This window comes from Numenius arquata, chromosome 4 (genome assembly GCF_964106895.1).
Source record: "Numenius arquata chromosome 4, bNumArq3.hap1.1, whole genome shotgun sequence".
NCBI lineage: Eukaryota > Metazoa > Chordata > Aves > Charadriiformes > Scolopacidae > Numenius > Numenius arquata.
Window position 1 is genome coordinate 73,964,121 of NC_133579.1, and position 25,606 is coordinate 73,989,726.

The window sequence follows — 25,606 nt, forward strand, 5'->3', positions numbered from 1 at the left end:
ATTATTATTATTACTGGTGAATATTTGCATTGGTTTAACATCAAATCAAATCAAATCAAACAACAAAGCAATGAGTCTCCAAGAATCACTCCCTTCTTCCCCAATAAATCAGAGAAGAACCCTCTGCCCTGATTTTGTCCCCTACATGATTAAACACTGCCTGGGGAAGCAGTCAACACCAGAAGCAGAGCGAATGTGAGTGTGTAGGGAGGGAGAACTGCAGTAACGCTGTGTAAAGTGCACCCAACATGCCCATACGACTGCCAGAGACTGTCACAGACCTTCACAGGAAACCCACTGCATTAGGACACTGATTGGGAAGTATTTCTCTGAAGTTAACACCTGGGATGGCTGAGACCCCGCTGGTCACCTCAGGAGTTACTGCAGCTTCTGCTGAAGTCCACAACTGTAGAGCGCAAGGAACAACTTGGATCCTCTGAAGATCAAGCACAGATGAGATTTGCAACAGATACTTCTGCTATGACCTTAGAGTTCACTTCAATCTCCTTTTCAGTCTACCATGGGTCCGGATTATGAGCACCTCTTAACATTTTCCCTAACCAATACAACAGGACATGAAAACCTTCATGTTTTGATCCCAGTAGATAACCATATCCACACTCTGTTAGTTCTTCACATCATTTATCGCATCCTTCTCTAGCCTGTCTAAAGTCTGCAGCCCTCTCCAGTCCACATCCGATTTGCAAGATCTGCAGTGCTTCTCTCTTCTCTTTGCATCTTCCCACCACTTTCATTCCTGAAGAGCATTAAGTGGAAACGTTTTCCCTCCACTTCCAAAGTTACTGCCTAACTTGGTCCAGAATACAGATCTAACCCAACACTTTAAAACCTCCTCTGCTTCACCTCTACAGAAGGACAGATGTGATTCTGATTTTCTCAGTGTACTCGGTCTCTTCCTCTCTGCTGAACGCCACACTTCAAATATTTCATTTCACACGTATTTGTGAAGTATCTTAATTTCAGGGGGAAAAAAAAAAGATAGAGAAATGTATGCCGGTTCTATACAACTGTGGTGAATGAGAATTCCAATTCTGTATTTTTAAACTAATTTCAAGAAATTCGACCTCTTTAAAAACACAGGTCAGCAACTCTTCTGAGAAAGGAAAGAATCAATTACTTGCTTATGGATTTATACAAGATCTATAGTTAGAGATTAGTTCGGATAAGAAAGGGGAAAAATGTGCCTGTCCATCCAACCACAAAAGTTTATCTGACCACACACTAAAGGAGCAGCAACATACAACGCTACGCTTGAGCAGGCTGTGCTCATGACAGCTCATTGGACTGGGACGTGATATATGAATTTCCTAGAAACCTCACAGAATGAGAACAAATCTTGCTGTAAGCTCTGTTATGTGATATCCTAGGATTTCTTTTGCTCAGTCACCTATGAAAGATTGTGATACAGTCATTTTCCCTTCTGCATTTCTAGCCTACACATCTCTAACGCATTAAAAAAGGCAGGAGGGAATAAACATGCATCCTCTAATATCTCCCGTAAACTGCTTTTTGTTAGGACAATCACAATAGAACTTTTAATATTCTGATGAGATGAAAAATGTTTTACTGGATGGCACAACACTCACTGCTCGTGCACAGGGGCAGAAAGCTAAAAGATGCAGATTTCTAATAATTGTCAACCACATCCTGACAAGTTCTTTTCTTTTTGTTCCTGGATATATTCTTCATTAGAAACAATCAGCTGCTGTTATAATAGGTGTGTATATATATATATATATTTGGCCAATCTAAGCCATGACATTCTCAGATTCGATCACAAGATATTTTTCTCGTGCTTCTTAAGAACTGAGATTAATTAATTTATATATATACACCTTTTTCACAATTTCTCCTCAGGAAGTGAGGATGAATTTTCAGCTACTATAGAAAAGTGAGCTTTTGTGATTTTTCTCAGAGGATTAAGCGCTTTCAGTAAAAACCTCCATCATCTCTAAAGGTCACTCCTAATCAAGTCACAAGCACCAAGAAGTGGGACAAAAGGTCCCAGGTGACAAGTCACCAGAGATAGAAACCTGGAAAACTGGATTCAATTTTCAATATGGTATTGACTCTCTGGGTACCTGGGCAAATCATTTCACTTCCTCCTGCCTTTGCCTCTCTCTGTCTCTCTGTAATGTAAGAGGAATATACCTTAAGGTCTAGCTAAAGATTGTGACATGAGATGTAGTCTGAGATTTACTAATGGAGGGGAGGATCAGAGTCTATATGAAAAGTGAGGTATGTTATTATTGCTTGTCTTATGGATTCTTCTAAAAATATCTATTTCCACCAAAGGCTTAGTATGTCAGCTGCCCCTCATGATCAAAAATTTTGAGAATACTTAGTCTGAGTAATCTAAGATATATAATCTGAAGAAAAGAAATCATGCTACTGCAGTATCACACTCAAGTACAAAACTGTACAGACCAGTATCAAGCATGTCTTAATACTAGGCTTATCTTCAGATTTACTTCACCACCACTTCCCCCTCTCCAAGATGACTATAAAGTAGGAATTATCAAAACAATCAGTCAAGAGAAAGCATTTTTAGGTAAGCTCTAGCTGACTCACCACTGGATTTTTACCCCTCAGACATGAAATATGTCCAATTATAAAACAGTGGCCTTAAAATCACCCTGCAGTTCCCAAGTCCCATGGAGAAACACTGCCAGACTTCAAGGTGAGAAGATTTTGTTGTCACTCCCCCAGCTGAAAGTGAAGTTTGCACAGGAGCAACCAAATGCAGACTCTCGGCAGGAGACACCTCTGGGCTTCCAGGAGGAGAGACCAGCAGGGTATCACTTTCACTAAACTGCAGGAGTTGTCTCAGCCTGTCTCAGAAACATGAGCTCCTACTGTCTTTCAAGACGAGAGATTTGAGCATCATTATGCATGGGTTTCCAAGTGCTACAGAAATGAGCAATTACATTCGCTTCATTATCTGAAGACGGTGGCTCGCGCTGATGCTTGTGAATGTTGCTGTCCTTGCCATGGAAGAGCATAAATTAGGAGGAGGAACATCTCAGCTGCACATTTGAATTGTATTACCAATGTCAGTCAGCTCACCATAGAGCTGACAGTTCTTTCTGACCATTTAGTGCCTTTTATCAGACTAACCTAAATAGCTAAAACCAATTCACTTTCCCAGGTGACTTGGAATAAAAAAAGAAATGTTTAAGTATTTTATCTTCTGACAGTTTTCTAGGGATAAATTTTACAGTTCAATGTGCTTCCATACTGGAAGCACTTAAAAACTTCCTAGACTATTGTTGGAAAACCCGTTTTCTAAATCAGCAGCTTCACAATACCTTCCCAAGGAGACACAGAACACAGAATCACAGAATGATATAGGGTTGGAAGGGACCTCTGGAGATCATCTAAGTCCAACCCCCTGCCAGAGCAGGTCTACCCACAGCAGGTTGCACAGAAACATGTCCAGGCGGGTTTGGAATGTCTCCAGAGAAGGAGACTCCACCACCTCTCTGGGCAGCCTCTTCCAGGGCTCTGCCATCCTCAAAGTAAAGAAGTTCCTCCTCATGCTTAGATAGAACTTCCTATGTTCCAAGTTTGTGCCCATTTCCTCTTGTCCTGTCCCTGGGCACCACTGAAAAAAGACTGGCCCCATCCTCCTGACACCCACCCTTTGAGTATTTATAGGTGTTGATCAGATCCCCCCTCAGTCTTCTCTTCTCCAGACTAAAAAGACCTAAATCCCTCAGCCTTTCTTTGTAAGAGATATGAAACACATTTAGTATAGCAATATGGAACCACGTTTAAGTACAAAAGAGAAAAAAAAGAGAGACTTTTATGAAGGGTGCTACTATCAATAAATTATAATGGAGATTCAATGTTGCCCCGATACTTCTGCAGTATCACTGATTGCTTGTGAACAGGTAAGAAAGGAGATCCACAAATTAGACACATGAAAGACCGAGTGACACAGCTTGGATGGCATTATAAATTCCGTTGATATCATCGAGCTTACAGAAAATTGGTAGAATATGTGGAGAAGAGATGGTGAGATACTTTCTTTAACCGCACAGGCCCTGAAGTACACCTTCATTGTGGCATACATCATCTGGCACAAGGGAGCAGCTGGATTCGTTTATGATAACTCAGGCTGCTGCTCAAGAGTCCTGCCTGTGGCCGCTCATCTCGCACAACAGGACTACACCAGACTCTCCACATTCCCCATGGGATTCCAAGAACCAGTGAGCGTAGGCGGGTCAAGGCTGTATGCAGTAGTTTGCGCACCTGCAGCACATGGATATAACTCCCATGCAATCCTGAATGGACAGGAGGGTCTGGGACTTCATGCAGAGACATACTGGTCCCTCAGAGACCTACTGAGTCCTCCCTTGGTGCTCTTTCAATTGCTTTAAAGTTTCAGCTGATACTCTGGGTACAGCGAATACCTTATCAATTCTATTCCTAGTTCCCAGGTTCCGCTAACATAAAGGAGACAGACAGCTCCTCCTTAAAGAAATTCACCAAGCTCACAGCTAATGAGACTCTCTGCCTGTGGCATCATTGTCACAGAAGACTAATTCCAGATCTTCAGCTGCTCTCTCTTCACTCTGAAGTACCTCCCCCAGTTGAGGAAAAACTGTTGGTGGTTACAAAGAGGAGAAAAATCTACCTTTTTTTTTTTTTTTTTTTTATCAGCGAGGCTTCCTCTTTTCCCTGCCCCAAAAGGAACGTGGCAGCTGAGAAAGGACTGAACAAGGTGACCTCATTATTAAGAGCCTAAGGAGAGATAAACTGCAATGCAGCTTTTAGATGCATATATCTAAAAATCTTTAAGTTGCTGAGAGGTAGGAAGACCTCAGACCCATAATGCAAGGGCACATTTCATTGCCAACACTGTGGGTATTAGTAAAAAAATCTGCAAGCTAATTATTATTCAATCTGATAATTTAGTCTTTGATCAGAATAAAAGTATTCCCCTCTGGGCGTAGCTCCTTCTTCTCCCTTAGGTACCTGACATTGCTGAAATTGAAAGCCGTAATTCAATTAACAACGGATGGGAACTTTTAATGAAAATTAACCATTCAGAAACAGATGTTGATGCCAGAGAAATGCAGATACTCCCTATGAAGCATCACTGGCTGTCATGTGGATGGGAAAACGCACAGACATCTTAACTTGGAATTATGCACCAGATGAGATAGTATACTTACATCTGTGGACCACAATTCAATGAAGTGCTTAAGCACATGCTTAGATTTCATGAATTTGCTTTGCCATATGCTTAAATTTATTCTGCACTTGTAACATTACTAGCCAAAAGGTGTACGCCTTCACATGAGTAAAATTCCCTGATTGCTAAGCCACCTTTGGATAGCTGTGATTTCTTAGGGCAAAAGCGATGCCTAGATTTTGGGACACAATAAATAAAATGCGAACTTGTGAAACAGACTCCAGGGCTGGGGCTGGAACTAATGCTAACCGTCTGCAAACCGGCGCTGCTGAAAGGCTGCCCGCCGACCATCACGGCTCATGCGACTCACGGTTCAAATCGACTAACGCGAATGCCAGGCTTCCAGTTTGAAAAGCAGGACATGAAGGAGAGTTGGAAACACAAAGCCTACATAAGGTCACGTTGGCAACTTTTGAAAGTTTTACATTCCCTTTTTTTTGGGAATACGGTTGAAAATATAAAATCAACATAGTGAGCTCTGTTGCTAACTGTCCCTCTCCTCCCCACTATTCCCTTTTGGAAAGCTGTTGCGCAATCTCATCAGAACAATGATTTGGGACTTTTTTTTCTAATTTCCGATGGAAATTTATCTATCATCAGTTTAAAGCAATTTAATCTTGTTCTAACATTGTCCTTGAGCTTAAACAGACTGTTTATCTCCCTGGCATTTACTCCTTCAGTGCATTTAGCGACAGCAATCATTTCTCCTTTCAGCATTTTTTCTGAGAGGTTACACAAGAGGCTAAAATCTCCCCTTGTAAGGTAACAACAACATGAAGAGAGCTCAGAAAGGACAGGACTACTATTTCTGAACACAGCCACATGTTCTGTATCAGGAGATTCCAGATTCTTCTCAATAGATATTTGTACAATGGCTTTAAGACAGCTGTTCAATCTACCTGTGTCTCCACAAGTGTCCCAGAATCACTTAGGTGGGAAGGGATCTCGGGAGGTCATTGAGCGCAGCCTTCCAATTGGGTTTTGAACATTGCCAGGGCCAGAGATTCTCTGTGCAACCTATTCCTGTAGGAATTATCTTCATAGTATAATTTTTTTTTCCTTATAGTTGCCCAGAATCTCCCGTTTCAGTTTAGGACCATTGTCTCTCATTCTTCTGTTGTACACCTCAGGCTGGCTTTGTCTTCTTCATAACCTCCTCACAGATTCCAGAAGATTGCTATTAGGAATCCCCAAAGCCTTCTGTTTTCCAGGCTGAAAGAAGCCCAGTATCGTTATCCTCTTCTCACTGGGCATGTGCTCCAGCCCCCAACCATCTTGGTGCCCCTCCACTGAACCTGCTGCTTTGACATTCAGAGCTGTCTCCCACAGGATTCCTTTTACTGTGAACTGCTCATTCCCAAAAAGGACCACCACTCTCCTCTTCTTCCTTGCCTGTGTTTCCCAAAGAGCTGCTAACTCCCCATCAGATCTCCAGCCGTATGAGCTACCCCACCATTTGTTCTGTGTCCATACACGGAGCTCTAGCTGCTTGTCTCCTAAGCTGCATGCATTTGTGTATAGGCACTCGAGATGCGTTCTCTTTTGACTTGTTTTATCTTTCCCAAGGGCGCTCTCACTCCATTCCTCTGCCCCTTGAACTTATCACCCCTAACCATTACTCCCTCACTTAACTATAAGCCGTCACACTCCAGCATAACCCAGTTTAAAACTTTCTCATCAGCTTGGCCAGCCTTGTTGGCAAAGATGTTCTTTCCTTGCTTTGTCAAATGGATCCCGTCTCTCACTAGCAGCTCTCATTCCTCAGAGGAACCCATGATCACAAAAGCCAAAGCACTTCTTGTGACACCAGCTACGTAACCAGCTGTTAACTCACGGGTTGTCTGCACCTACCTGAGCATTTCCTCCTCATCTGCACAAAAGCACTACCCAGGTTTGCATGTAGGTTCACCTTTGCCTAAAGAGCTCAACAGTCTGTCTTGATTTACTTCAGATTTTCCTTGGCAGTGTCACTGGTGTCCATGTAGACGAGCAGCAAGAGGTAAAAGTCCAAGGGCCAGACAAGCCTCAGCAGTCTCTCTGCAGCATCCTGGATCCAGGCCCTTGCCAAACAACACAACTCCTGTGAAAGCATGTCTGGTCAGCAGATGGGTGCCTTCTGTCTCCTGCAGAAGGGTTCTCTAATCACTGTTACTTGCTGCTTACGCTCAGATACTTCTCCCAGAAGGAGCTTGTTCCCTTTCGTTGGCTACTAAGGCACTTTACCAATTCTGTAAATTTAGATCTGAGGATGGAGAAGGAGTCTTTCTCCTGCTGCCAGGTCACAAGCTTCCAGACTCCTTTTCTTGTTTTATGACAGGAACACATTCACTCCAAATATCTTGATTTTAGGATTAGGAGTAGAAAGCCCATGCTCCCATGAAAGTCATTGGGCCCAACTGCACTGCTGGCAAGTATTTTTGACTGCAGTTGCTGTGAGAGTGACAGCCACACTACAGTCTTAAAAGACACTGAAGAACTAAATCCCTGACCACCATCTCCTCTGGGACTATTCTGTTACAGCAGAGAGAGAATGCTGAAGTAATGTAACCAGCAGTTACCAACAAGAAGAAAATTTGGACTGCAAAGTAAATCGCTTTCCATGGCAAAGCTGAATAGTTCTAGCTAAATCTTGTTTATCAGGTTAGTACAGCATTTTCCCTAGAACCTCAGATATTACTAAATATTATCACTCTTCTGCATGGATTCTTTTTTAACAGTAAGTGTAAACACAGAAAATCCATACAGTTGCCATTACTGACTGGCAGATACAGAATTAACAGTGATACTGTAAGGGACTGGAAAAGCCTCAGTGATTTCATAAAAGGACTGAATTTAAGAGAGAACATACTTTCAAAAATAACCAAGGCCAGAATATGGATGCACACCTTCTGCAACTTCAACTCCTGCCAGTACTCAGATGTGAGCAGAAAGGACAATTTTTAATTTTTCCTCTAAAGGAATTTATAAACCCTTCAGGCTTGGTCAATCAGTAACTATTCAGCATTCTGATTTAATTTTTTTTTGTGTGTCCGTAGTAGATAACAATTTATCACCTATTATCACTTCAATTTTTACTGTCATTTACATTCAGTCTAGGAACAACATTGATTTTCCCTGCTATATTTTTAATTGCATACAATGAAATATTTTCCATTAATTTTCTTTCTGGAGGAGGCTCTGTCGCAGATTACAGACTTCCAATACCTGTTAGTTTCCCTACAGAACTTTCTGTAATGACAGGGAGGGAGTGAAAAAATCCAAAAACCCCCAAGCTATCACTGAAATCCATTTAATACTCAAAGAAGAAAGCCCTTACTACAAAACTTGAAATTCACCTCCAGTAAGGCAGTAAGATGCCTTCAGAGAGACAGTGTCACTCAGTGGGTAGCACAGAATCCTAGGACTTGAGAAATTTGGGCTAACACAATAAAGGTGAACAACGAGTTATAACTCAACAATAATTTAAGGGTGATGCATAGGCATGCTGCAGTAGACATCACCCCAATAGCTTCCAATACTACACAGGTGAGGCCGCTATGGTCATTGGGACAACAGACTCAAGAGGAAATACTGCGAGACCCAAGAGGAACTGATGATGCCAGAATGACAAAAGGGCATTGAGGGATTCATAGCATAGAATTGTAACTGCTGGGAGGAGACGAATCCTGAGAAAAGTCTTCAAGGTAGCAGTGGCTGCTTAAGTTAAAGCAAGAATATGTTTTACAAAACTAAACTAAAGAATTAAGATATCATGATGTGCTGAGGAAAGACAGTTGATGGGATCCAAGAAAAATCCAGAGGAGGGAAAAAGGAAAGAAGAAAAAAGAAGATTAGAAAGAGAAAATAAGACCTTGCTGTATGATGATTAATTAGTAAGGGGAGTGGCCTCTGATCAGGCAAGTCACAAAAAGTGTTCATAATTATCCCTCTAAGTCCTCTTAGTCCTTTACGTCTAAGAGTCAACCTTGAAACTTCAAAACATTGTATTGCTCCCTCTAGGGGTCAGGTGGCAGACAAATATTTTAAACCACAGCAATAACCATAAAAATACTACAAAATCAATCTGTAAAGGACCAGTCTACGAGACCTTCATACAGTCTTTAAAAATGCTTCTTTTTTCGTGTTCAAAAAATCTATTCATAAAAAGCTTGGGAATTCTTTAGCTTAGGATCAAAGTCCTACCTGGAAAAAAAAACCCAAACAAAACTAGAATGTACACACACCTGCACGCACACTCCAGCTTTGTCCTGTTTCATCCAGAAGAAAGATTAAATGAACACACAGCAATTGAAAATACTGCTGTGCTCTTCCTCAGCTTACTGCTATCACCAGAACAGGAAAAAGTTTTACCAGTTTCCCATTGATCTCGGTTTAAGCATCAGCTGCTACTGATAAGCAAATTTAAAAGACAAACATTATGTTTTGCTGCTGATCATTTAATGTAAAGGCGTAAACTTGTGCAGCAGCAGAACTGTTTTACAGTACAGAAAATTATTAATACTACATCGTACACAAAACCCAAAAGAATCAGAGCACTGCAGAAAGAAGTTTGTTAAGAGTGGGGTTGAAAAGAAATATTAAGGCTTCAAAGGAAACAGAAGTGATTGACAGGTTTGGGAAAAAAACACAGCTCTGAGAAAATCAGCTTTGTAACAGAAAAGTTCTTGTATCTTCCATAAAGCAGCAAAATAGATATTATCGTATTACCAAGATGATATTACAACAGCTAGGGGCAAGAAGAGAGAGCAGGGATCTCATTGGAAGAGATTTATTTAGGGTGAAGATTCTCCTACATGACCATCCATCAGCTGATGTAGTAACTAATTAAAAATCCAGACAAAGACTCAAAAATTTTGAGAGCAGAACTGTTGAAACTTATCAAACACCAGATACTGATTCAGACTGGATGACTCCAGAATTTAGAAATACATAAGTAATCCAATTAGACTCCTTGCATCATCTTATCTTCCAGACAACCATTAAGATGTGCATTTAAAAGCAGCTCAGTGATTAACATATCCCGCTACAGAGTATTTCTTGTTTCTTAAGAATTATGAGCAGGTGAAAATCTCTTTTAGTAAAGACTGTTCTTTAGTTTAGTAGCAATGATGTTTTGGTATTTTTCTTTCCTCCCCGAAAGATAAGTATTTTTTTTTGAAGTGGTTACCTGCAAGTTAACAAATTGACTTATGAATTTGTTATAATCTGTTTGTCTAAGCAAAGGCTGTAGGATGAGACTTATAAAAAAAAATATTTTGCATATGTCTTCATTACACAGAAGTAATCCATAACTATTAGATGTCATCCTCTGCAAAAAAACTCCAGGAAAAATCCACATAGTTCCAAATATTTCATAAAGCTGATGCAGACTGCACTTTTAACTGATGCTAAATAAACTGCTTGAAAGGATGTAAATGTTTCAAAAGCTAATCGTTATTTCTAAGCTACTATATCATCTGTCTATATTTCACACTACACATTTGTTGATGCTGGAATAGAATTAATTTACAAAGAACTTAGTTGTTAAGAGAAAATCCCACTAAAATTTTTCTTTTGTAACAGTGAGAAGCAAGAGAGCAAATAAATCTTCCCCAGGTCAAGATGTGATTGACAAAAATGAATTAAATTTGGATCGCTGATATCCAGTAAACCACAGGAATCCTGTGGTAAACGTGAAGTGACACCACTTCATAGCCATAAATTACCACAAAATAAACCTGAGTCACTTGGACCTGGAGCCTTTTGAAGGCCACATTTGCAGAGGCCCACTATAAAAACACATGATAAGAATGACTGAATGATCATTAGCCCAGCCGGATTTTCCCAGGGAATAAGAAAAACACAAGCTCTTAACTCAGTCTTATTTTAAGAACAGAAGTTGAGCTGTAACCAAATCCTCAAAGTTTCTCACCAAAGAAGGAAACTAAGGCAGCTAAACTACCAACGTAGCGACTTGCTTTCTGAGAAGCCATTTAAACATGCTACTGAGGCTCTGGAAGCACAAAACCCCTTTCTGCAAGGGTTTCTGTGAGGGAGTCGGGCTCCCAGAGAAGGGCTTGGACTAAGACTTTTCCACTGCTAATAGTTTTTGACTTTGGCAGTGTTCCTGTCCAGCTGAATGGCTGACTTTCTCATAGGAGAAGTCAGTAGGAAAAAAGTCAGAAAAGCTCATTCAAGTGACCTACAAGGAGCTTGATGCACTCACTGCTTTGTCAACTAGATTAAGTTCTGCTCTTTGAGAGCAGACACCAAATAGGAAAGACAGCCTTGCAGGACAATAAATATTTTAAGTACTACATATATGTTTAAATATTAAATATATGTTTAAATCCCTTCCTTGGCAACTAGGACCTTTTTGCAATTGAATCTACCCACAAAAGGAACTAATAATATAGGAAAAGTAGACATCAAAGGTTATCCTCAAATTTCCAAATTCCAAAGTTATCCCCCAGAAGAGGCATGGGATCACTAAGGATTTTCTCCACTGAGTGCCAGCACAAGCCAGATTTGCTTCTTACACACGAGGTGGTACAGAACTGATCTGAGAACTCATTCTTGAAGTTCCCATGAAATTCAAGGAAGTGGCTGCCAAAAGAAAACTCAGAAGTTGAAAGTTTATAGCCTGAACTTCCCACTAAACTGTACTCCACAAGCATGGACACCAAGCAAACCAAGTAACATTGGCACAGAGATCTGCAGCAATAATCTCCAGTAACAGTTCCAGTCTTGTACCTTCCCTCACTAGTACCTATTGTAGTGTCAGCATCTCGGAGAGGATCTCCATGCCTAGTCACTCTGTCTGCATCTGTAAAATGCTTCAGGCAACAGTAATAGTCTCTGGCCCTCAAACCAACTGGCAAAACACTGTTCATATGCTTCTGGTTGTTCTCTCTTGTCTCCAAGACAAGGTGGCACCCTCCAACGTCTGTGCTCATCCCAAACTGTGCCCAGACACTGTCTGCTCCCAACAAAAACTGTCCTTGGGACCCTGCTGAATAATTAGCTGCACAGCCTACTGTATGGCAGTATTTATGTTAATTAAGGGACTTATTAATACTGTTGTTACTATTACCATAATGCTGTGTTCCACTTCGGTGCAGAGCTGAGGATGTAATGGCATTTTGTAAAAAACTAAACGAGCCTCACAGTACCAATTCAGAGAAGGATGTGGGCTTTATCCAATTTACAAACTAGGAGACTGTGAGATCAAAAGACTATACAATTTATTTCTTTCCAATGAAATGGTAGTAAAGAGCCAAGAATAAGGGATGGGGACTCCTGATTCTTATTGCTCATATTTAGCTGCTGGACTACTATCTATGATGTTAAATTATTCATCATTTCTCACAGGGAAGGCAAGAATGCACTCACAAGAAAAGCCGTGCGCAAGAAAAAGGGTTATCAAAGTATTCACACGCTCTTTCAAAAGAGTTAGCTAACTGACAAAAATATGCTGCTGTAACACATTTTCATGTGTAGGTAGCAATTCTTCTCTACATCCCAGGGCTGGAATCCTGTGTGGGGAAAACTGAACTGCTCAATATAATGTAAAAGACAGGCCTCATTAACTCTTGGACATCTTCTCATTTCTTGGTCATAAATCCTATTACCTTGTATTACAAACTGCCATAAAACTCACAGATAAAAGATAATTTATGCTCAGTGTACAGAAGCTAATGTTTCTGCACTCCTGAGATGCACACAACCAGAAAATGAGAAAGTATGTATGTGAAACCTTAAGCCATGCGTATTGAGCATGGCTAGCATGATAAACATGACTCTAAGGGCCTAAGGCTCTTCATCCAGGGTATATTCTAATTGATATTACCAAAACTTCAAGCATAAAATGTACGGGCTGTTGCATAAAATATCCTGCTTATAAAGAGTGATTACTGCTTATTAAGAATTCAGGCTTTCCTCCCTCTTCCCACTGCAGAAAGAAATACGATAGCTATTCAGTACAGAGATTCCTTTTTTTTCCTTTTTTTTTTTTCTTTTTTTTTTTTTTTTAATTCCAACCATCATATTAGAAAATGCTTCAGAGCAAGCATCACCTCCTGGAATTCTTACACAGTCTCCCCATTTCTGACTCTTATCCTAATTAGCGTTGCATTGCACAGAAAAACTAACAAGGCTTGGAGTTGGCAAAATCAAAGGCAGCTCAATCTCTTATTTGCTTTCTCTCTGAAGCAATTTAAAGTCTTCGGACTTTGGCACTGATTTTAAATGTGTCGGTTACCTGCTCAAAGGAATACTTTGCTTTAGTGAAGATTGAGCAAAAAGTGCATTAACTTTAGACTGTTTGTCAACAGTTTTCTTTTCCCAGTCAGACGAGAGAAAATCTTTCACTGTCAACTTACAACTTCTGTAGTTACAAACTATGTTCTCACTGCTTGGGCCCTTCCATAGCTGCACCTCATTTCATGCCTGCTTTCTTTGCTTAAATACTTGTTTAGTAATTTGACCTACACTGGAATTCATGTATCTAAATTTAGATACCTACAGTGTACACCTAGATCTCAGCCTGCCACCCTATTTCTCCATAGAGACCATGGAGACAGCTATTTATGGGGTGTAATTCTTCCCATCTTTTTTCTCTTCTCCACCTCTCAGCATAGTTCATCCTTATGGGTCAGAAATTAAAATAGAAGAGTTTACTTCCTTGTAGTTTTCTTACACTTTCCATGCCAAAACATTTTTATCAATATATTTCAAAAACTCGCACTGTCGGTCCATCTACTTATTTCCCAAGAGATGCCTCAGCACCCAAAATGCTGATTATCCTTACATTCAGTACTCAGATAACTTTATTGGCTGATGAAAAAAGGCTTTGTTTACCTGCTCCTCCTTGCTTGGTAGTCCGCAGTGGATTCCAAATCAGGCATTGTCCTCGCTGTCTTCCTCTAGCACCCTGAAGTCTTTTAGGAAGTCTATAACCCTGTTTCCTACAACACTGTGGAGCCTTTGCAAGTGTGTTAAATATTGATATATTTTTTCTGCTGTACCCCTCTATATCGACTTTGTAATAACGTGAAACAACTCTCTTTCAAAGCAATTACTTAAAAGATTTTAATGGTGTACTTCCTTAGATACCTACTCACACCATCCTCCTCTTAGTTTCTGCATTAGTAACGAAAAGTCAGCAGCTCGACTTGTTATTCCCCTTTGTGACTTTCCCAGGGCTGTTATGGGATTACTGGTTTATCTGCTCTATCCAAATATTTTTGCGTCTGCCTAGGTACACGTGATAAAGAACCAACACTAGTCCCCTGCTGTAGTGAATGGAAGGCTAATGTTATTTTGAAGCAAAACCATGGTTCTATTTTGCTCATGTATTTTATCCAAAGAATCCAATAAAGATCAGACTCTTCTTCCCCAAGAGAGAAAGTTTTCAGATCTACATTTTATAGAAAAAGCAACATGCTCTTAACTTTATCATTTGCATTAGCATTTGAATCTCAAAACCTTGCTTCATTTGTTGCACAGTTTCCAGACTTGCATTTCAAAAAGTCAGTGGGTCTCCCACTGTGCTCAACTCCCTCCTACCTTGATTTTAAATTACAAAGGGGAGAGGGGAAAAGGAGAGAATGTCATGACTGTAGCTATTTAGAAGAGCAAAATATCACGCTGAACTCCATACAAAAAAGGGAGCGCTTCCAAGCTTAGAATCCTCTTTTCTTTCTGTGTATAAACTACTCACTTGATTTTTATCTAAACTATGCAGGATTAACGCTATTATCTGGAGGTACCATGACAGTTGACAGAAGATGCTGACAGCGACAAATTTAAACCAATACCGAAAAGCAATTTTGTGTCAAAGGTAGCATTAAGATTGTTTAAACCGCCTGCCCCCTATATCTGCCCTTTCTTTCTGAATGCTAGAAACAGCCTGCAGTTACAGAAGTCAGTGACTGGCAATGCAGACTGACAGCCAGGAATGCTAGAAAAAAATTAATATCCTGTGGAACTCTCTTCAGCAACAAAAAAAAGCATTAAATGCTTCTCGTATGGCATTGTTAAAACGAGAACATAGAGAAGTTTCCAGCAAGTCCAAACAATTAGCAACCTCCCATTTCTATTTAAATGCATAGGTCATGATTTTTTTTCATGTTCCAAAGGGTTCAATTACTCATTGAAGATTCTTCTGAAAGCAACCTTAGGCATGGCATTTTAGAGCCACTTAGGGAAAAGATGAATGAACAGAATTAAAAGTCTTTCCAGGCCAAGTAAGTGTTTTGTATGCTAAACTGGGAATTCTCCATCTTATTTCAGCTTTTCAATGTGTTCTTGAAAATATCCCAAAAATTAATATACAGTGGTCAGTGAAGTACTGCACCCAGAGATCAAATCACAATTTCAGATTTTAACCACAGTTATCCTTTAGCCCTCTTTCCCCCTCACTCTGCTGCCTCTATACATTTAGCTGTGCAACTAATGATCAGAGTCATTCCTCGTCATACTGGCAAATGAGCTCCTGTGCCTAATATCTTTCCTGCAGACACAGTGCTTCAAAGTTGTTAATACAGCATCTGCCCCTGTGGATTTAAATCTATAATCTCACAGAACCTTATTAATGCTTTTCTCAAATTACAATGAAGCACGCGTGGTGCAGGGTTTTGTCAGATTTATCCGTGAATGTTATTTATTCTAATGAAATAAGCTTTCCAAGATAAAATGGGAAAGTTAGTTAAGCTTCTAGAAACCCTGACATCAGGAAAAGGTATTTCTGAACAAATAAATGAATAACTGTTAGAGAAGACTCTTTGATGCCTAGATTTGCCTTTAATTTAAATCTCAGAAGCAGAAGCCCAGCTAGATGTTCTGTGTGTGTTGTTTTATGAATCAATAAATGGCAAAACAGACCTGAACACCCACAAAAATAACACATCTTAAAGAAACTCCCTCGTTGATCCTAGCTGGATTCCCATCATAATGAACTGCACCACTCAGACCACATAAGAGCTCTGCCTGACGTGTTTGTCAGGAACTCCCTCATATCTTCCTCTTACAGACTTCTTTTGTTTCTTTTATTGCAGACATCCTTATTTCTACTCAACAAGACAAAGAGCTGTATGCTAAATTTAAACTTACTGCAATCTAATTAAAAAGTTTTAAAACTTTTTTTCCATTTATAATCAGAAACCTGTATTTACCCAAATTCAGTTTTCATACATTCTGGATTTCTCTCTGTCCTTAAACCAGGACGCTCTCCTTTAAAAAGAAAAATGATCCTGAACAAATTAAACACAATCTTCTCCAAGGCAGGAATGCAGAGCCCATCATTTGCTGTCCACTTCCCATATCCCCTAAATATTTTTATATTTAGGCTCTGACCTTACAGAATACAATTAACAAAACGAGCACTTAATGATGCAAGATCTACAGGGTAAGGGCAGGCGAAAGGTCAGCTTTATGATCAAGTAACTTTTTACAACACTTACAGGTTGAAGCAGGTAAATCAGTGAGCACTCCTGGAGAACTATCACTGGAAAAGAAGTGATATTTGTTGCATGGAAAAGTGTTTCCACTGATGCCATTATTTGGTCAAAGCGTCCTCCAAGTCCACCCAAAGTCACAATGACATCAATCTAAAAGATAAAAACACAAACAGTCGCCAAGAAAACTTTCAGGCATGATCTCTAGATCCTGAAAATCAACAATAAAATCACTTTGGGGAAAAAGAAAGAAAAAATAACTACTGACTATACAAAAGGAAATGTCAAATACAGTTATTTACTCCCATTACCGATAAATACCATTATGTGATTTTTGAGGCTGAGTATTAAAGCTCAGTAAATTCATGACCAACATGTGGTATGTTTAAAAAGGACATAACCGTTCTCCCTAAAATACAGGCCAGTGTTTGCAGGTACTTATCTGTGGGCCCTGAATATATAGAGCCTATCACCCCACTTAAGCTCCTCAGCTAAGTGTGGTATATCTGAGCCTTAGTATCCCCACATCCCAATATCGTTTCAGTATTACCCTCACAGTTTACAGAATGAATAAAGGAAATTTCAGGTTAGGGCCATTTTATGTCATTCTCGTTCCTCTCTCACAGCATTTTAACGTTCAAGCAACCCCACTCCCAGGCTGGCTCTACTCAAGATTAAAAGTACTATTGAAGTAGGAGGTTCCAACCCCAAGCAGCTGGGCACATCATCTCCCAGATGACAGGGACAGGGACAGGAGTGCTCTCCTGTCCCAATCCCAGACCCGCCGAGAGCACCTCCTGACTGCTTGCACTAGGCCAGGGAGCCGGGCTGCTGCTGCTCAGTTCTCTCACGCTCCATCAAGACTCTGAACACTTTATTTCCCTTAAGCAGAAAGGGAGTATTTAAAAGCCTTGGTTAAGAGCTTTTGAGTCCTCAGATAAAAGGTCACTGAGTGCAAAGTGTTATTATTATTACTTCCATAATGTGGATCAGTTATGTTCAGTAATTGTATTTTAAAAAGCTACCACTGACTAAGTCATATCTAGAGCCCTAACACATTGCAGCTACAGAGCCTTTAGAAGCTGCCTCGGCAATGGCCATCTGGTGAAGTTTTCAACTTTATAGGGCTTAAGTCTACGGCTCCTCTGATTACACGAAGTTTTACTCAACCCAGGAGCCACATAATGGTGCTCCGTGTATCTGGAATGATGTATTAACAGCATCAGCTTCTTATTTTTATTACCAGGGCTAGGGCTTTACGATTCTGTTGAATATTGGTTTGCATGAAAATTAAGCTATTTTCCTCTTGGTGAAGAATTATACCATCTTTCTCATCATCACCAAAAAAAATACTTGAGAAGTCAGAATGGATCAATATAACACATTATAATAGCAGCAAATACTGAAACAAACTCCCTATTATTTTACTGCCCATAGTATGTATTTTCTGTGCAGGTCACATCACACAGACCTAACATACAACCAAGAGAATATGAATGGTAGGCAAACCTATCCTTAAACAGGAGAAGGTAAAATGCATGTGCTCCCAGCTAAGTCATAATACATTTTCCATTTTATTGACTCCAGTGTAGAAACAAACTGCTTTTGTTTGACTGGTGATGAGTGTAATTTAAAAGAGTGGATCGATTCTCTCAAAATAATACTACTAAAATGACGCACCAAAACCAGTTCCCTACCAGACAACTAGCAGTAAAAATGCCTCCCACCCCAACAGAGGCCATGGGGGAAATCTGCCACATTAACCTGGAACCACAGTGAAGTTAAGGTGACTTTAGAATCATAGAATGGTTAAAGTTGGAAGGGACCTTAAAGATCATCCAGTTCTACCCCCTGCCATGGGCAGGGACACCTCCCACCAGACCAGGTTGCTCAAAGCCCCATCCAGCCTGGCCTTGAACCCCTCCAGCCACAGCTTCTCTGGGCAACCTGTTCCAGTGTCTCACCACTCTCACAGGAAAGAATTTCTTTCTAGCATCTAATCTAAATCTCCCCTCTTTCCATTTAAAACCGTTACTCCTCGTCCTATCACTCCACTGCCTGACAAAGAGTCCTTCCCATCTGTCCTGTAGCCCCCTTCAGGTACTGGAAGGCTGCTATAAGGTCTCCCCGGAGCCTTCTCTTCTCCAGGCTGAACAATCCCAACTCTCTCAGCCTGTCTTCATAGGAGAAGTGCTCTGCAAAGGATCAGGATCCGCATGCATGTTGATTTCTGGTGAGCAATGGGACTGAAGCTTAAATATTAGCCTGGTCTTCAAAAAAGCTAAGCAACTACTGTACAGTTTCCTGGTGTATATGTCTCACCATACATGAACTACTTTGCTTTGGCTTTGATGTCTTCTAGAGTTTAAAAGGTAAGAATAAGGAAACACGGAGTTCCCTATGACTTGTAATTAAAATCATGCAACCACATTCTGAACGTGTCTTCTTTCCCTTGTAAAACCGTCTGTATGTCAGACAAATCCTGCTCTGTTATTCACACACGTGTACTTATCACCGAGTACAGCACCTTCCTGAAACAAGGAAACACTCGCTGACTGCAGCTTGTTGTGACAGAGATTGCTAGAGCACTCCAAGTTGAAGGAAAACATAACAAAACAAAAAAACTTCTGTATTTTAAATTGTGACAGAAGTGATCCAGAAGCCCTACTTCTGTGAAGTGCAGTGATCTTGTGGATTTCTGCTCAAAAAAGCAAGAAAATAAAACCAAACTAGGATAGAGTAGATCCGTTGAAAAGGCATTCACAAAACAGAGATTTGGGGTTGTGGCACGTTGGGAGAAAGCTAATAAATACACCTGAAAAGGCAACGTAGCTATTATTTAGGGTTTGCATGGATTGTGAAAATGAAAAATGCGAGTATGTGACAGGTACACAAACAAAACCAGCTGGAGTAAGAGAGGAGCTGGCAGAGAGAAAAGCTAAAATCCTGCACTTCTGTGATGCCTGACAGTCCTGCCTTTCACTGGATAATCTTGGCAGCAGTGACAGGCATCCAGACATTATAGGACTTTTAAAGCCTCTATTTGAAGGTCTAGGTATACACACTTTGTTTATTTGTCAAAAACACAGAGAGGCTAAGTCCAACAAAAACCTCAAGAGCCTTTTCATCCAAAAGCTATCACCTCCATTAAAAAAAAAAACAAACAACCCAACAAAGCAACAACAAACACAGCACAAAAATCACAAACTAACAAAACAATCAGTTCCCTCCCTGCAATCACTGCTCCTCTCGCTCTGCCAAGCACTTAAGAAAATGGATGTGCCATGAAAGCACATACACGACTCTTGGTCATTCCAGAACCTAAGACAAAGTGAATACCAAAGCACAGGCCATTTATATATTCCCACACTCCAGACAGGTAGGGCCATTCATTTTTCTACTATGATTTCCTGTATAATGCAAGCTACAGAATTACACTGTTACTGATAATCAGCACAGCAGGCAGCATTTGACTAACACACTGTACTTCAACTGAAACACCCATGCTTCACTGCAATGTCCTGTCAACAGTCCCCTTACACAATTTGTTTTCACACGGGGCCATTCATTTCCTGAAAAAAAGGATATAAAAATCCTAAATAACTACAAAGAAAGGCTTAGATTATTGCGGGCACGGAGTAGAGAGCACTGTATTCTCTTAGACTATCTATAACCTGACTTAAACATATTGCACAACATCTTTGAAGGCGATCGAGGTTTCATTTAGAAAGAGTTGAAGATGTAAGGGTGGGATTCAGTCATCTTTCAATGATACGCTGATACATTCGTCTCTCTTGGAAGAGTTTCAGGAGCGCTACCAAACAGCACAACAATTAAAAGGAAGCAATTAAGGGATGTATTTCTTCCTTCTCCCCTAAGTTATTATTTAGGGCATGCTGTAACCAAGGGGGGTAAAAGGCTGCCACCACATCAGAATGATGTTGCTCCGGTTCCTGCTTCCACTCTCACAGAGACTACTGAAACGGACACCTTGCTGTAAATTGTTTCCAGGCATAGGAAACACTGTCTTTCTGGGAAAACTGGTCAGTCTGACATTCCTCTTTCTGCTATGGATGGATTAAATACAAAGAAGATTTTTGCTATACATCTGAGGAGTGAGTATTTAAGGAGAAGGGTGACAGGACACAGGAAGCTGGGAACTGCCAGGGGTGGGTGAAAAGAATGCAGTATCTAGCTTTGTAATGTCAGCATCACCATGACATCTACGAGCAAAGTCCAAGGCTCAAACTGACAGCGAAGGATGCCCATTCTTTTCAAAACTGTGATCTCGGATAAGAAATCGTCTCCCCGGGGCACGGGTAGGGCTCTGGACAGACAATTCGAAGGACCTTCTTCCACACAAGCTCAGTTTCAGCCAGAGAAGTTGCAAACAAAGTCTGGGAGAGGTGGGCAAGTGAAAAGGAACACATTTACTGACAACAATCAGTAGCACCAAACAAACCACAAAAAAGACCTCCCCCACAGGAAAAAGGGAACACAACAGGAATCGAGATGTCCTAAAAGCTCTGGAACCATGAATAACCATGAATAACCAAGCTCTGGAACCTCCATCCCTCTGAGAGCATGGAGATCATCCACTGCTAATATCTAAGATATTTCTGTGCCAGTTACAGGTCAGATATTCTCTCCGATTCGACCACAGCTTCCTTTTATCACCTTCTCGCTTCACTAATACCTTTGCACTTTTCACAGCCTTTCGTACCATTCATAAGCCCATTCCTTTAATTTAAAATTTTCAAGGAATATGATATAGAGAATAAAATTATTGTAGTAACATGCATAGTATGTTGAAGTATACTATATGCTGAGATACATATATATTGAAGTATATTATATGCTGAAAAGCAAACAATTAAGCAGTAGTGTGAATACTACATTTATTATTGCTTTACTGCTTTGACACTTCATCAATTTTGACCAGTTTACAAGAAAAGCATTTTTTTTTTCCTTCATAAGGCAATTTTGTCAACTCAGGATGTGGTCTGAAAATCCAGATATATCCTTTCTGGTCTCTGCATCAGCTTCAGTACCGAAGACTTTAAAACACAGCAAGCACTTTCCTTGAGAACAAATGAGCCAGAGTAGATTTCAGCTCATTCTCCCATAGCTGTATTAAAGATCTTGTGCTGGCCAGATCACAGTCGTTTTTTTTACATCATCCACAAAATTGCAATGTAAATTTAATGAACTATTAAAAACCTACAACCCAACGCTGTATATATTGCAGGACATTGTCCATTTTAGGTGATTATACTGGCTCTCTAACTCAGTGTTTTGCTTGAAAGGTATGGCACTCATTTCCTACAGGAATGATATTCCCAGCCACACAGCAGCATCTGAACTTTGCTCAGGTAGAATCCTCTTTACCTTAGCTGGAATTTGCTCCTTGCTTCAAGCCATCTGACTATTCACGGGAATAAGGCTGCCATCCTGTCTCTGTACTTGAGATGATAACCTTCAATCAGATTCATTGTCACCTCACTGATTACACTAATCACAGAGCGATATGGGGTTGGAAGACACCTCTGGAGATCAACTAGTCCAACCCCCTGCCAGAGCAGGTCCACCCAGAACAGGTCCCACAGGAACGTCGCCAGATGGGTTTGGAATGTCTCCAGAGAAGGAGACTCCACCACCTCTCTGGGCAGCCTCTGCCAGGGCTCTGCCACCCTCACAGGAAAGAAGTTCCTCCTCATGTTTAGATGGAACTTCTTAGGTTCAAGTGTGTGCCCATTTCCTCTTGTCCTGTCCCTGGGCACCACTGAAAAGAGACTGGCCCCATCCTCCTGACACCCTCCCTTGAAGTATTTATAGGCGTTGATCAGATCCCCCCTCAGGCTTCTCTTCTCCAGACTAAAATCCCTCAGACTTTCCTCATGAGAGAGATGCTCCAGGCCCCTCATCATCTTTGTAGCCCTCTGCTGTCCCCTCTCCAGCAGTTCCCTGTCCTTCTTGAACTGGGGAGCCCAGAACTGGACCCAGTGCTCCAGATGGGGCCTCCCCAGGGCAGAGCAGAGGGGGAGGATGACCTCCCTCCACCTGCTGGTCACACTCTTCCTGATGCCCCCCAGGACGCCATTGGCCTTCTTGGCCACAAGGGCACATTGCTGGCTCATGGTCATCCTGTTGTCCACCAGGACTCCCAGGTCTTTCTCCTCAGAGCTACTCTCCAGCAGGTCAGCCCCCAACCTGTACTGGTGCTAATCTTTATATTATATTGTCTCACCTCCTTCACAAAGCATTTCTTCCTTTTAACATTCATTTTCTTACATTTTTACCCAAGTGCTTTCTCTATCTGTAACCCTTTTAATTTCAAATGAGAAGTTAATTCTTTCTGCTAATGACAATAAGCATGCAAATAGATCACATTTGCCTGCTTAAAACAAGCAACAAGGGACAGGTAATCTTAAAATCCAGTCACAGATTTGAATAGCTGGAAACATTTTAGTCTTGGTTCTAGTCTTGACTTGTGTTTACATTTCTGGTAACATGACTTGATTTCATTTCAGGGCTTTGGCTTTGCTCTGTCCTGCAGGTAAATGGAATATTTGAGGGTGTATATAGCATCATCTGGCATAAATTTTGCGGAACATAAACTTCATAATCATTGACTTCACTCCTTCTTCCTTACAGAAACCTAATCTACAAAATCCACGCGAACTGCTGAATTTGACTGCTTGCTCTTGTGCCGAATATTCCTGGATGACCTTGATCAAACAGTACTCCCTGTGCCTCAGGTAGAGCAGGGACAGCAATAACTCCCTCTCTACTACTGCTGGTCAGCTGGAGCGCAGCTCTGCACTTCCTGCTGTCTACGAGATCAGGGTCATTGGAGCTCCTCATTGCCTCAAATTTTCTGGGTGAAGGGCCTGCCCCTACTCCAGATCTTCACCATGCTGTTGTGAGCAGGCAAAAGGGCACTAAAACCCTTAGAGCGATCTGTTCACCGAGGCCTTGGAGGAAAATGCATGCTGCTTTTGTCCCCGATGCATTTACTTGGTGCGTGAACAAGGATTCCAGGACTATCAATCGCGTGTCTTCTGAAAAATCGTGTAATCTTCTCTTCTTTTAAAACAGTATGAAAAGACATTCGCACCTGTCAAGCTAACCTTGCTGCTCCCACAGCTGAACCACTGCAATCCACAGTGCGCACTGCACTATCGCCCCCACAGACATGTAAAAACCAATCGCTGTAAACTATCGTATCCCTAAGAAAGCAAGCCCTGGATCTGTATTAGCAGCAACGCAAGAGGCCCTTAAATGATTATGCTAAAATGGTCTAGAAAATCTCTTTAACAATCTCATATCCACTCGCATCTAGTGCCAAAAGCTGTTTTTGGCACATGCTGTGTTTTTAATCTCTTCATATACTGCCTCCAGGAGTTAAAAAAAAGGAAAAACTAACTAAAAACTACCATCAATGAACAACTCAAGGGAGAAAAAGAAAGTGATCCGATCTTCTTCAAGAGAATATGTTCTTTGTAAGTTTTCTATTTCACATTTCACTTAACTCTGGCTGACAGTTTTTACTTCGATGAAATCCATAGTATAATCCTAACGTAGCTTTTCCGAAGTCTTCAGATGAGTATGTATAAAGCCAGAAGGATATTTTTTTAAATATTGTTGTCTATTTTCTTTCAGATCACTATCCAAAAGCATTGCTACACCTGAGCGCGCTTGATCTGTATTTAAAAACACAGACAACCAGCAGCTACAAAATTAAGATCACCCAAAATAGCCTTTCTTCCCATCCCTCCAACACACTTCCCTGTTGTCACAAGGTCAGCAGGACAACACAGCCACAACCCACCGCTGCCCTGCCAGCAGGACCCCCACCCCGCCATGCGGATGCCTGTTGTCTCGCACTCCTCAACTAGAGCCAGCCTGTGCTGGAGGTTAACCCAGTCCCGCAGGGCTGGCGGGTGGGAAGGGCACTGCAAAGGGAAGGGGCTCTTCGCTGCAAAGACTCTCCCCTAAAAGCCTCCGTTATTCCCCTAGAGATACAGATCGCGGTGCAGATCAGGGAGCCTTGCCTGGACCACGGCTCCTGCTGCAGCATGATGGCAAAGAGTCTTGTACAGGAAGGTCCCCGGCTACTCAGGATCTGATGGATCAGAGACGCTGTGAATTCTGCCTGCTAGCCCACAAACTGGGTATATATCCCAGGACACATACCAATGAGAGCATGTGTGCCTTTGCGCACCTCCACGAGCTCTGACAACTTCTCTTTGATTTCCTTTACAGCCCTATGGTGGGTTAACCTCGGCTGCTGGCCAGGCATCCACCCCAGCCACTCTCTCACTCCCCCACCTCAACAGGACAGGAGGAGAAAATAAGATGAAAAAGCTCATGGGTTGAGACAAGGACAGGGAGATCGTTAATTACCAATTATCATCACCAGCAAAACAGACTTGACTTGAGGAACATGAATTTAATTTATTGCCAATTAAAAATCAAGTCAGAGAGGAAAAAAAAGACAAAACTAAAACCACCTTTCCACCACCTCTCTTTTTCCCAGGCACAGCTTCGCTCCTTCCATCCTGACTCCTCTGTCTCCCCGGTCCAGGGAATGGGGGGCTGTGGTCAGTCCATACCAGCTCCTCTCTGCCCCTCCTTCCTTCTCATGTTGTTCCCCTGCTATCGCATGTGATATTCTCTATGGGGTAGAATCAGAGAATCGTGTAGGTGGGAAGGGACCTTTAAGATCATCTAGTCCCAACCATCAACCCAGCTCTGATAAAAACCATCACTAACCCATGTCTCTAAGCACTATGGCAACCCGGCTTCTAAATCCCTCCAGGGATGGGGCCTCAACCCCTTCCCTGGGCAGCCCATTCCAAGGCTTAAGAACCCTTTCCGTGTCAACATTTTTCCTAATACAAACTGCCTCACCATGGGTCCCCCACAGGCTGTAGCTCCGGGCTCCTCT

At 41.3% G+C, this 25,606-nt stretch overlaps 1 protein-coding gene across 4 annotated transcripts in view; it reads right to left on the reverse strand.

The window, feature by feature from the left end:
- The window catches only part of TPK1 (thiamin pyrophosphokinase 1), a 361,500-nt gene that overhangs the window by 106,306 nt on the left and 229,588 nt on the right, over positions 1 to 25,606 (reverse strand). For 3 of the 4 annotated variants that reach the window (XM_074146493.1, XM_074146492.1, XM_074146491.1), the window contains one exon: positions 16,663 to 16,809. The exons of the other annotated variant lie outside the window; for it this stretch is intronic. In XM_074146493.1, the coding sequence (XP_074002594.1) occupies positions 16,663 to 16,809 (147 nt within the window). The remainder of the gene's footprint in view (positions 1 to 16,662; positions 16,810 to 25,606) is intronic. 4 annotated transcript variants of the gene reach the window in all.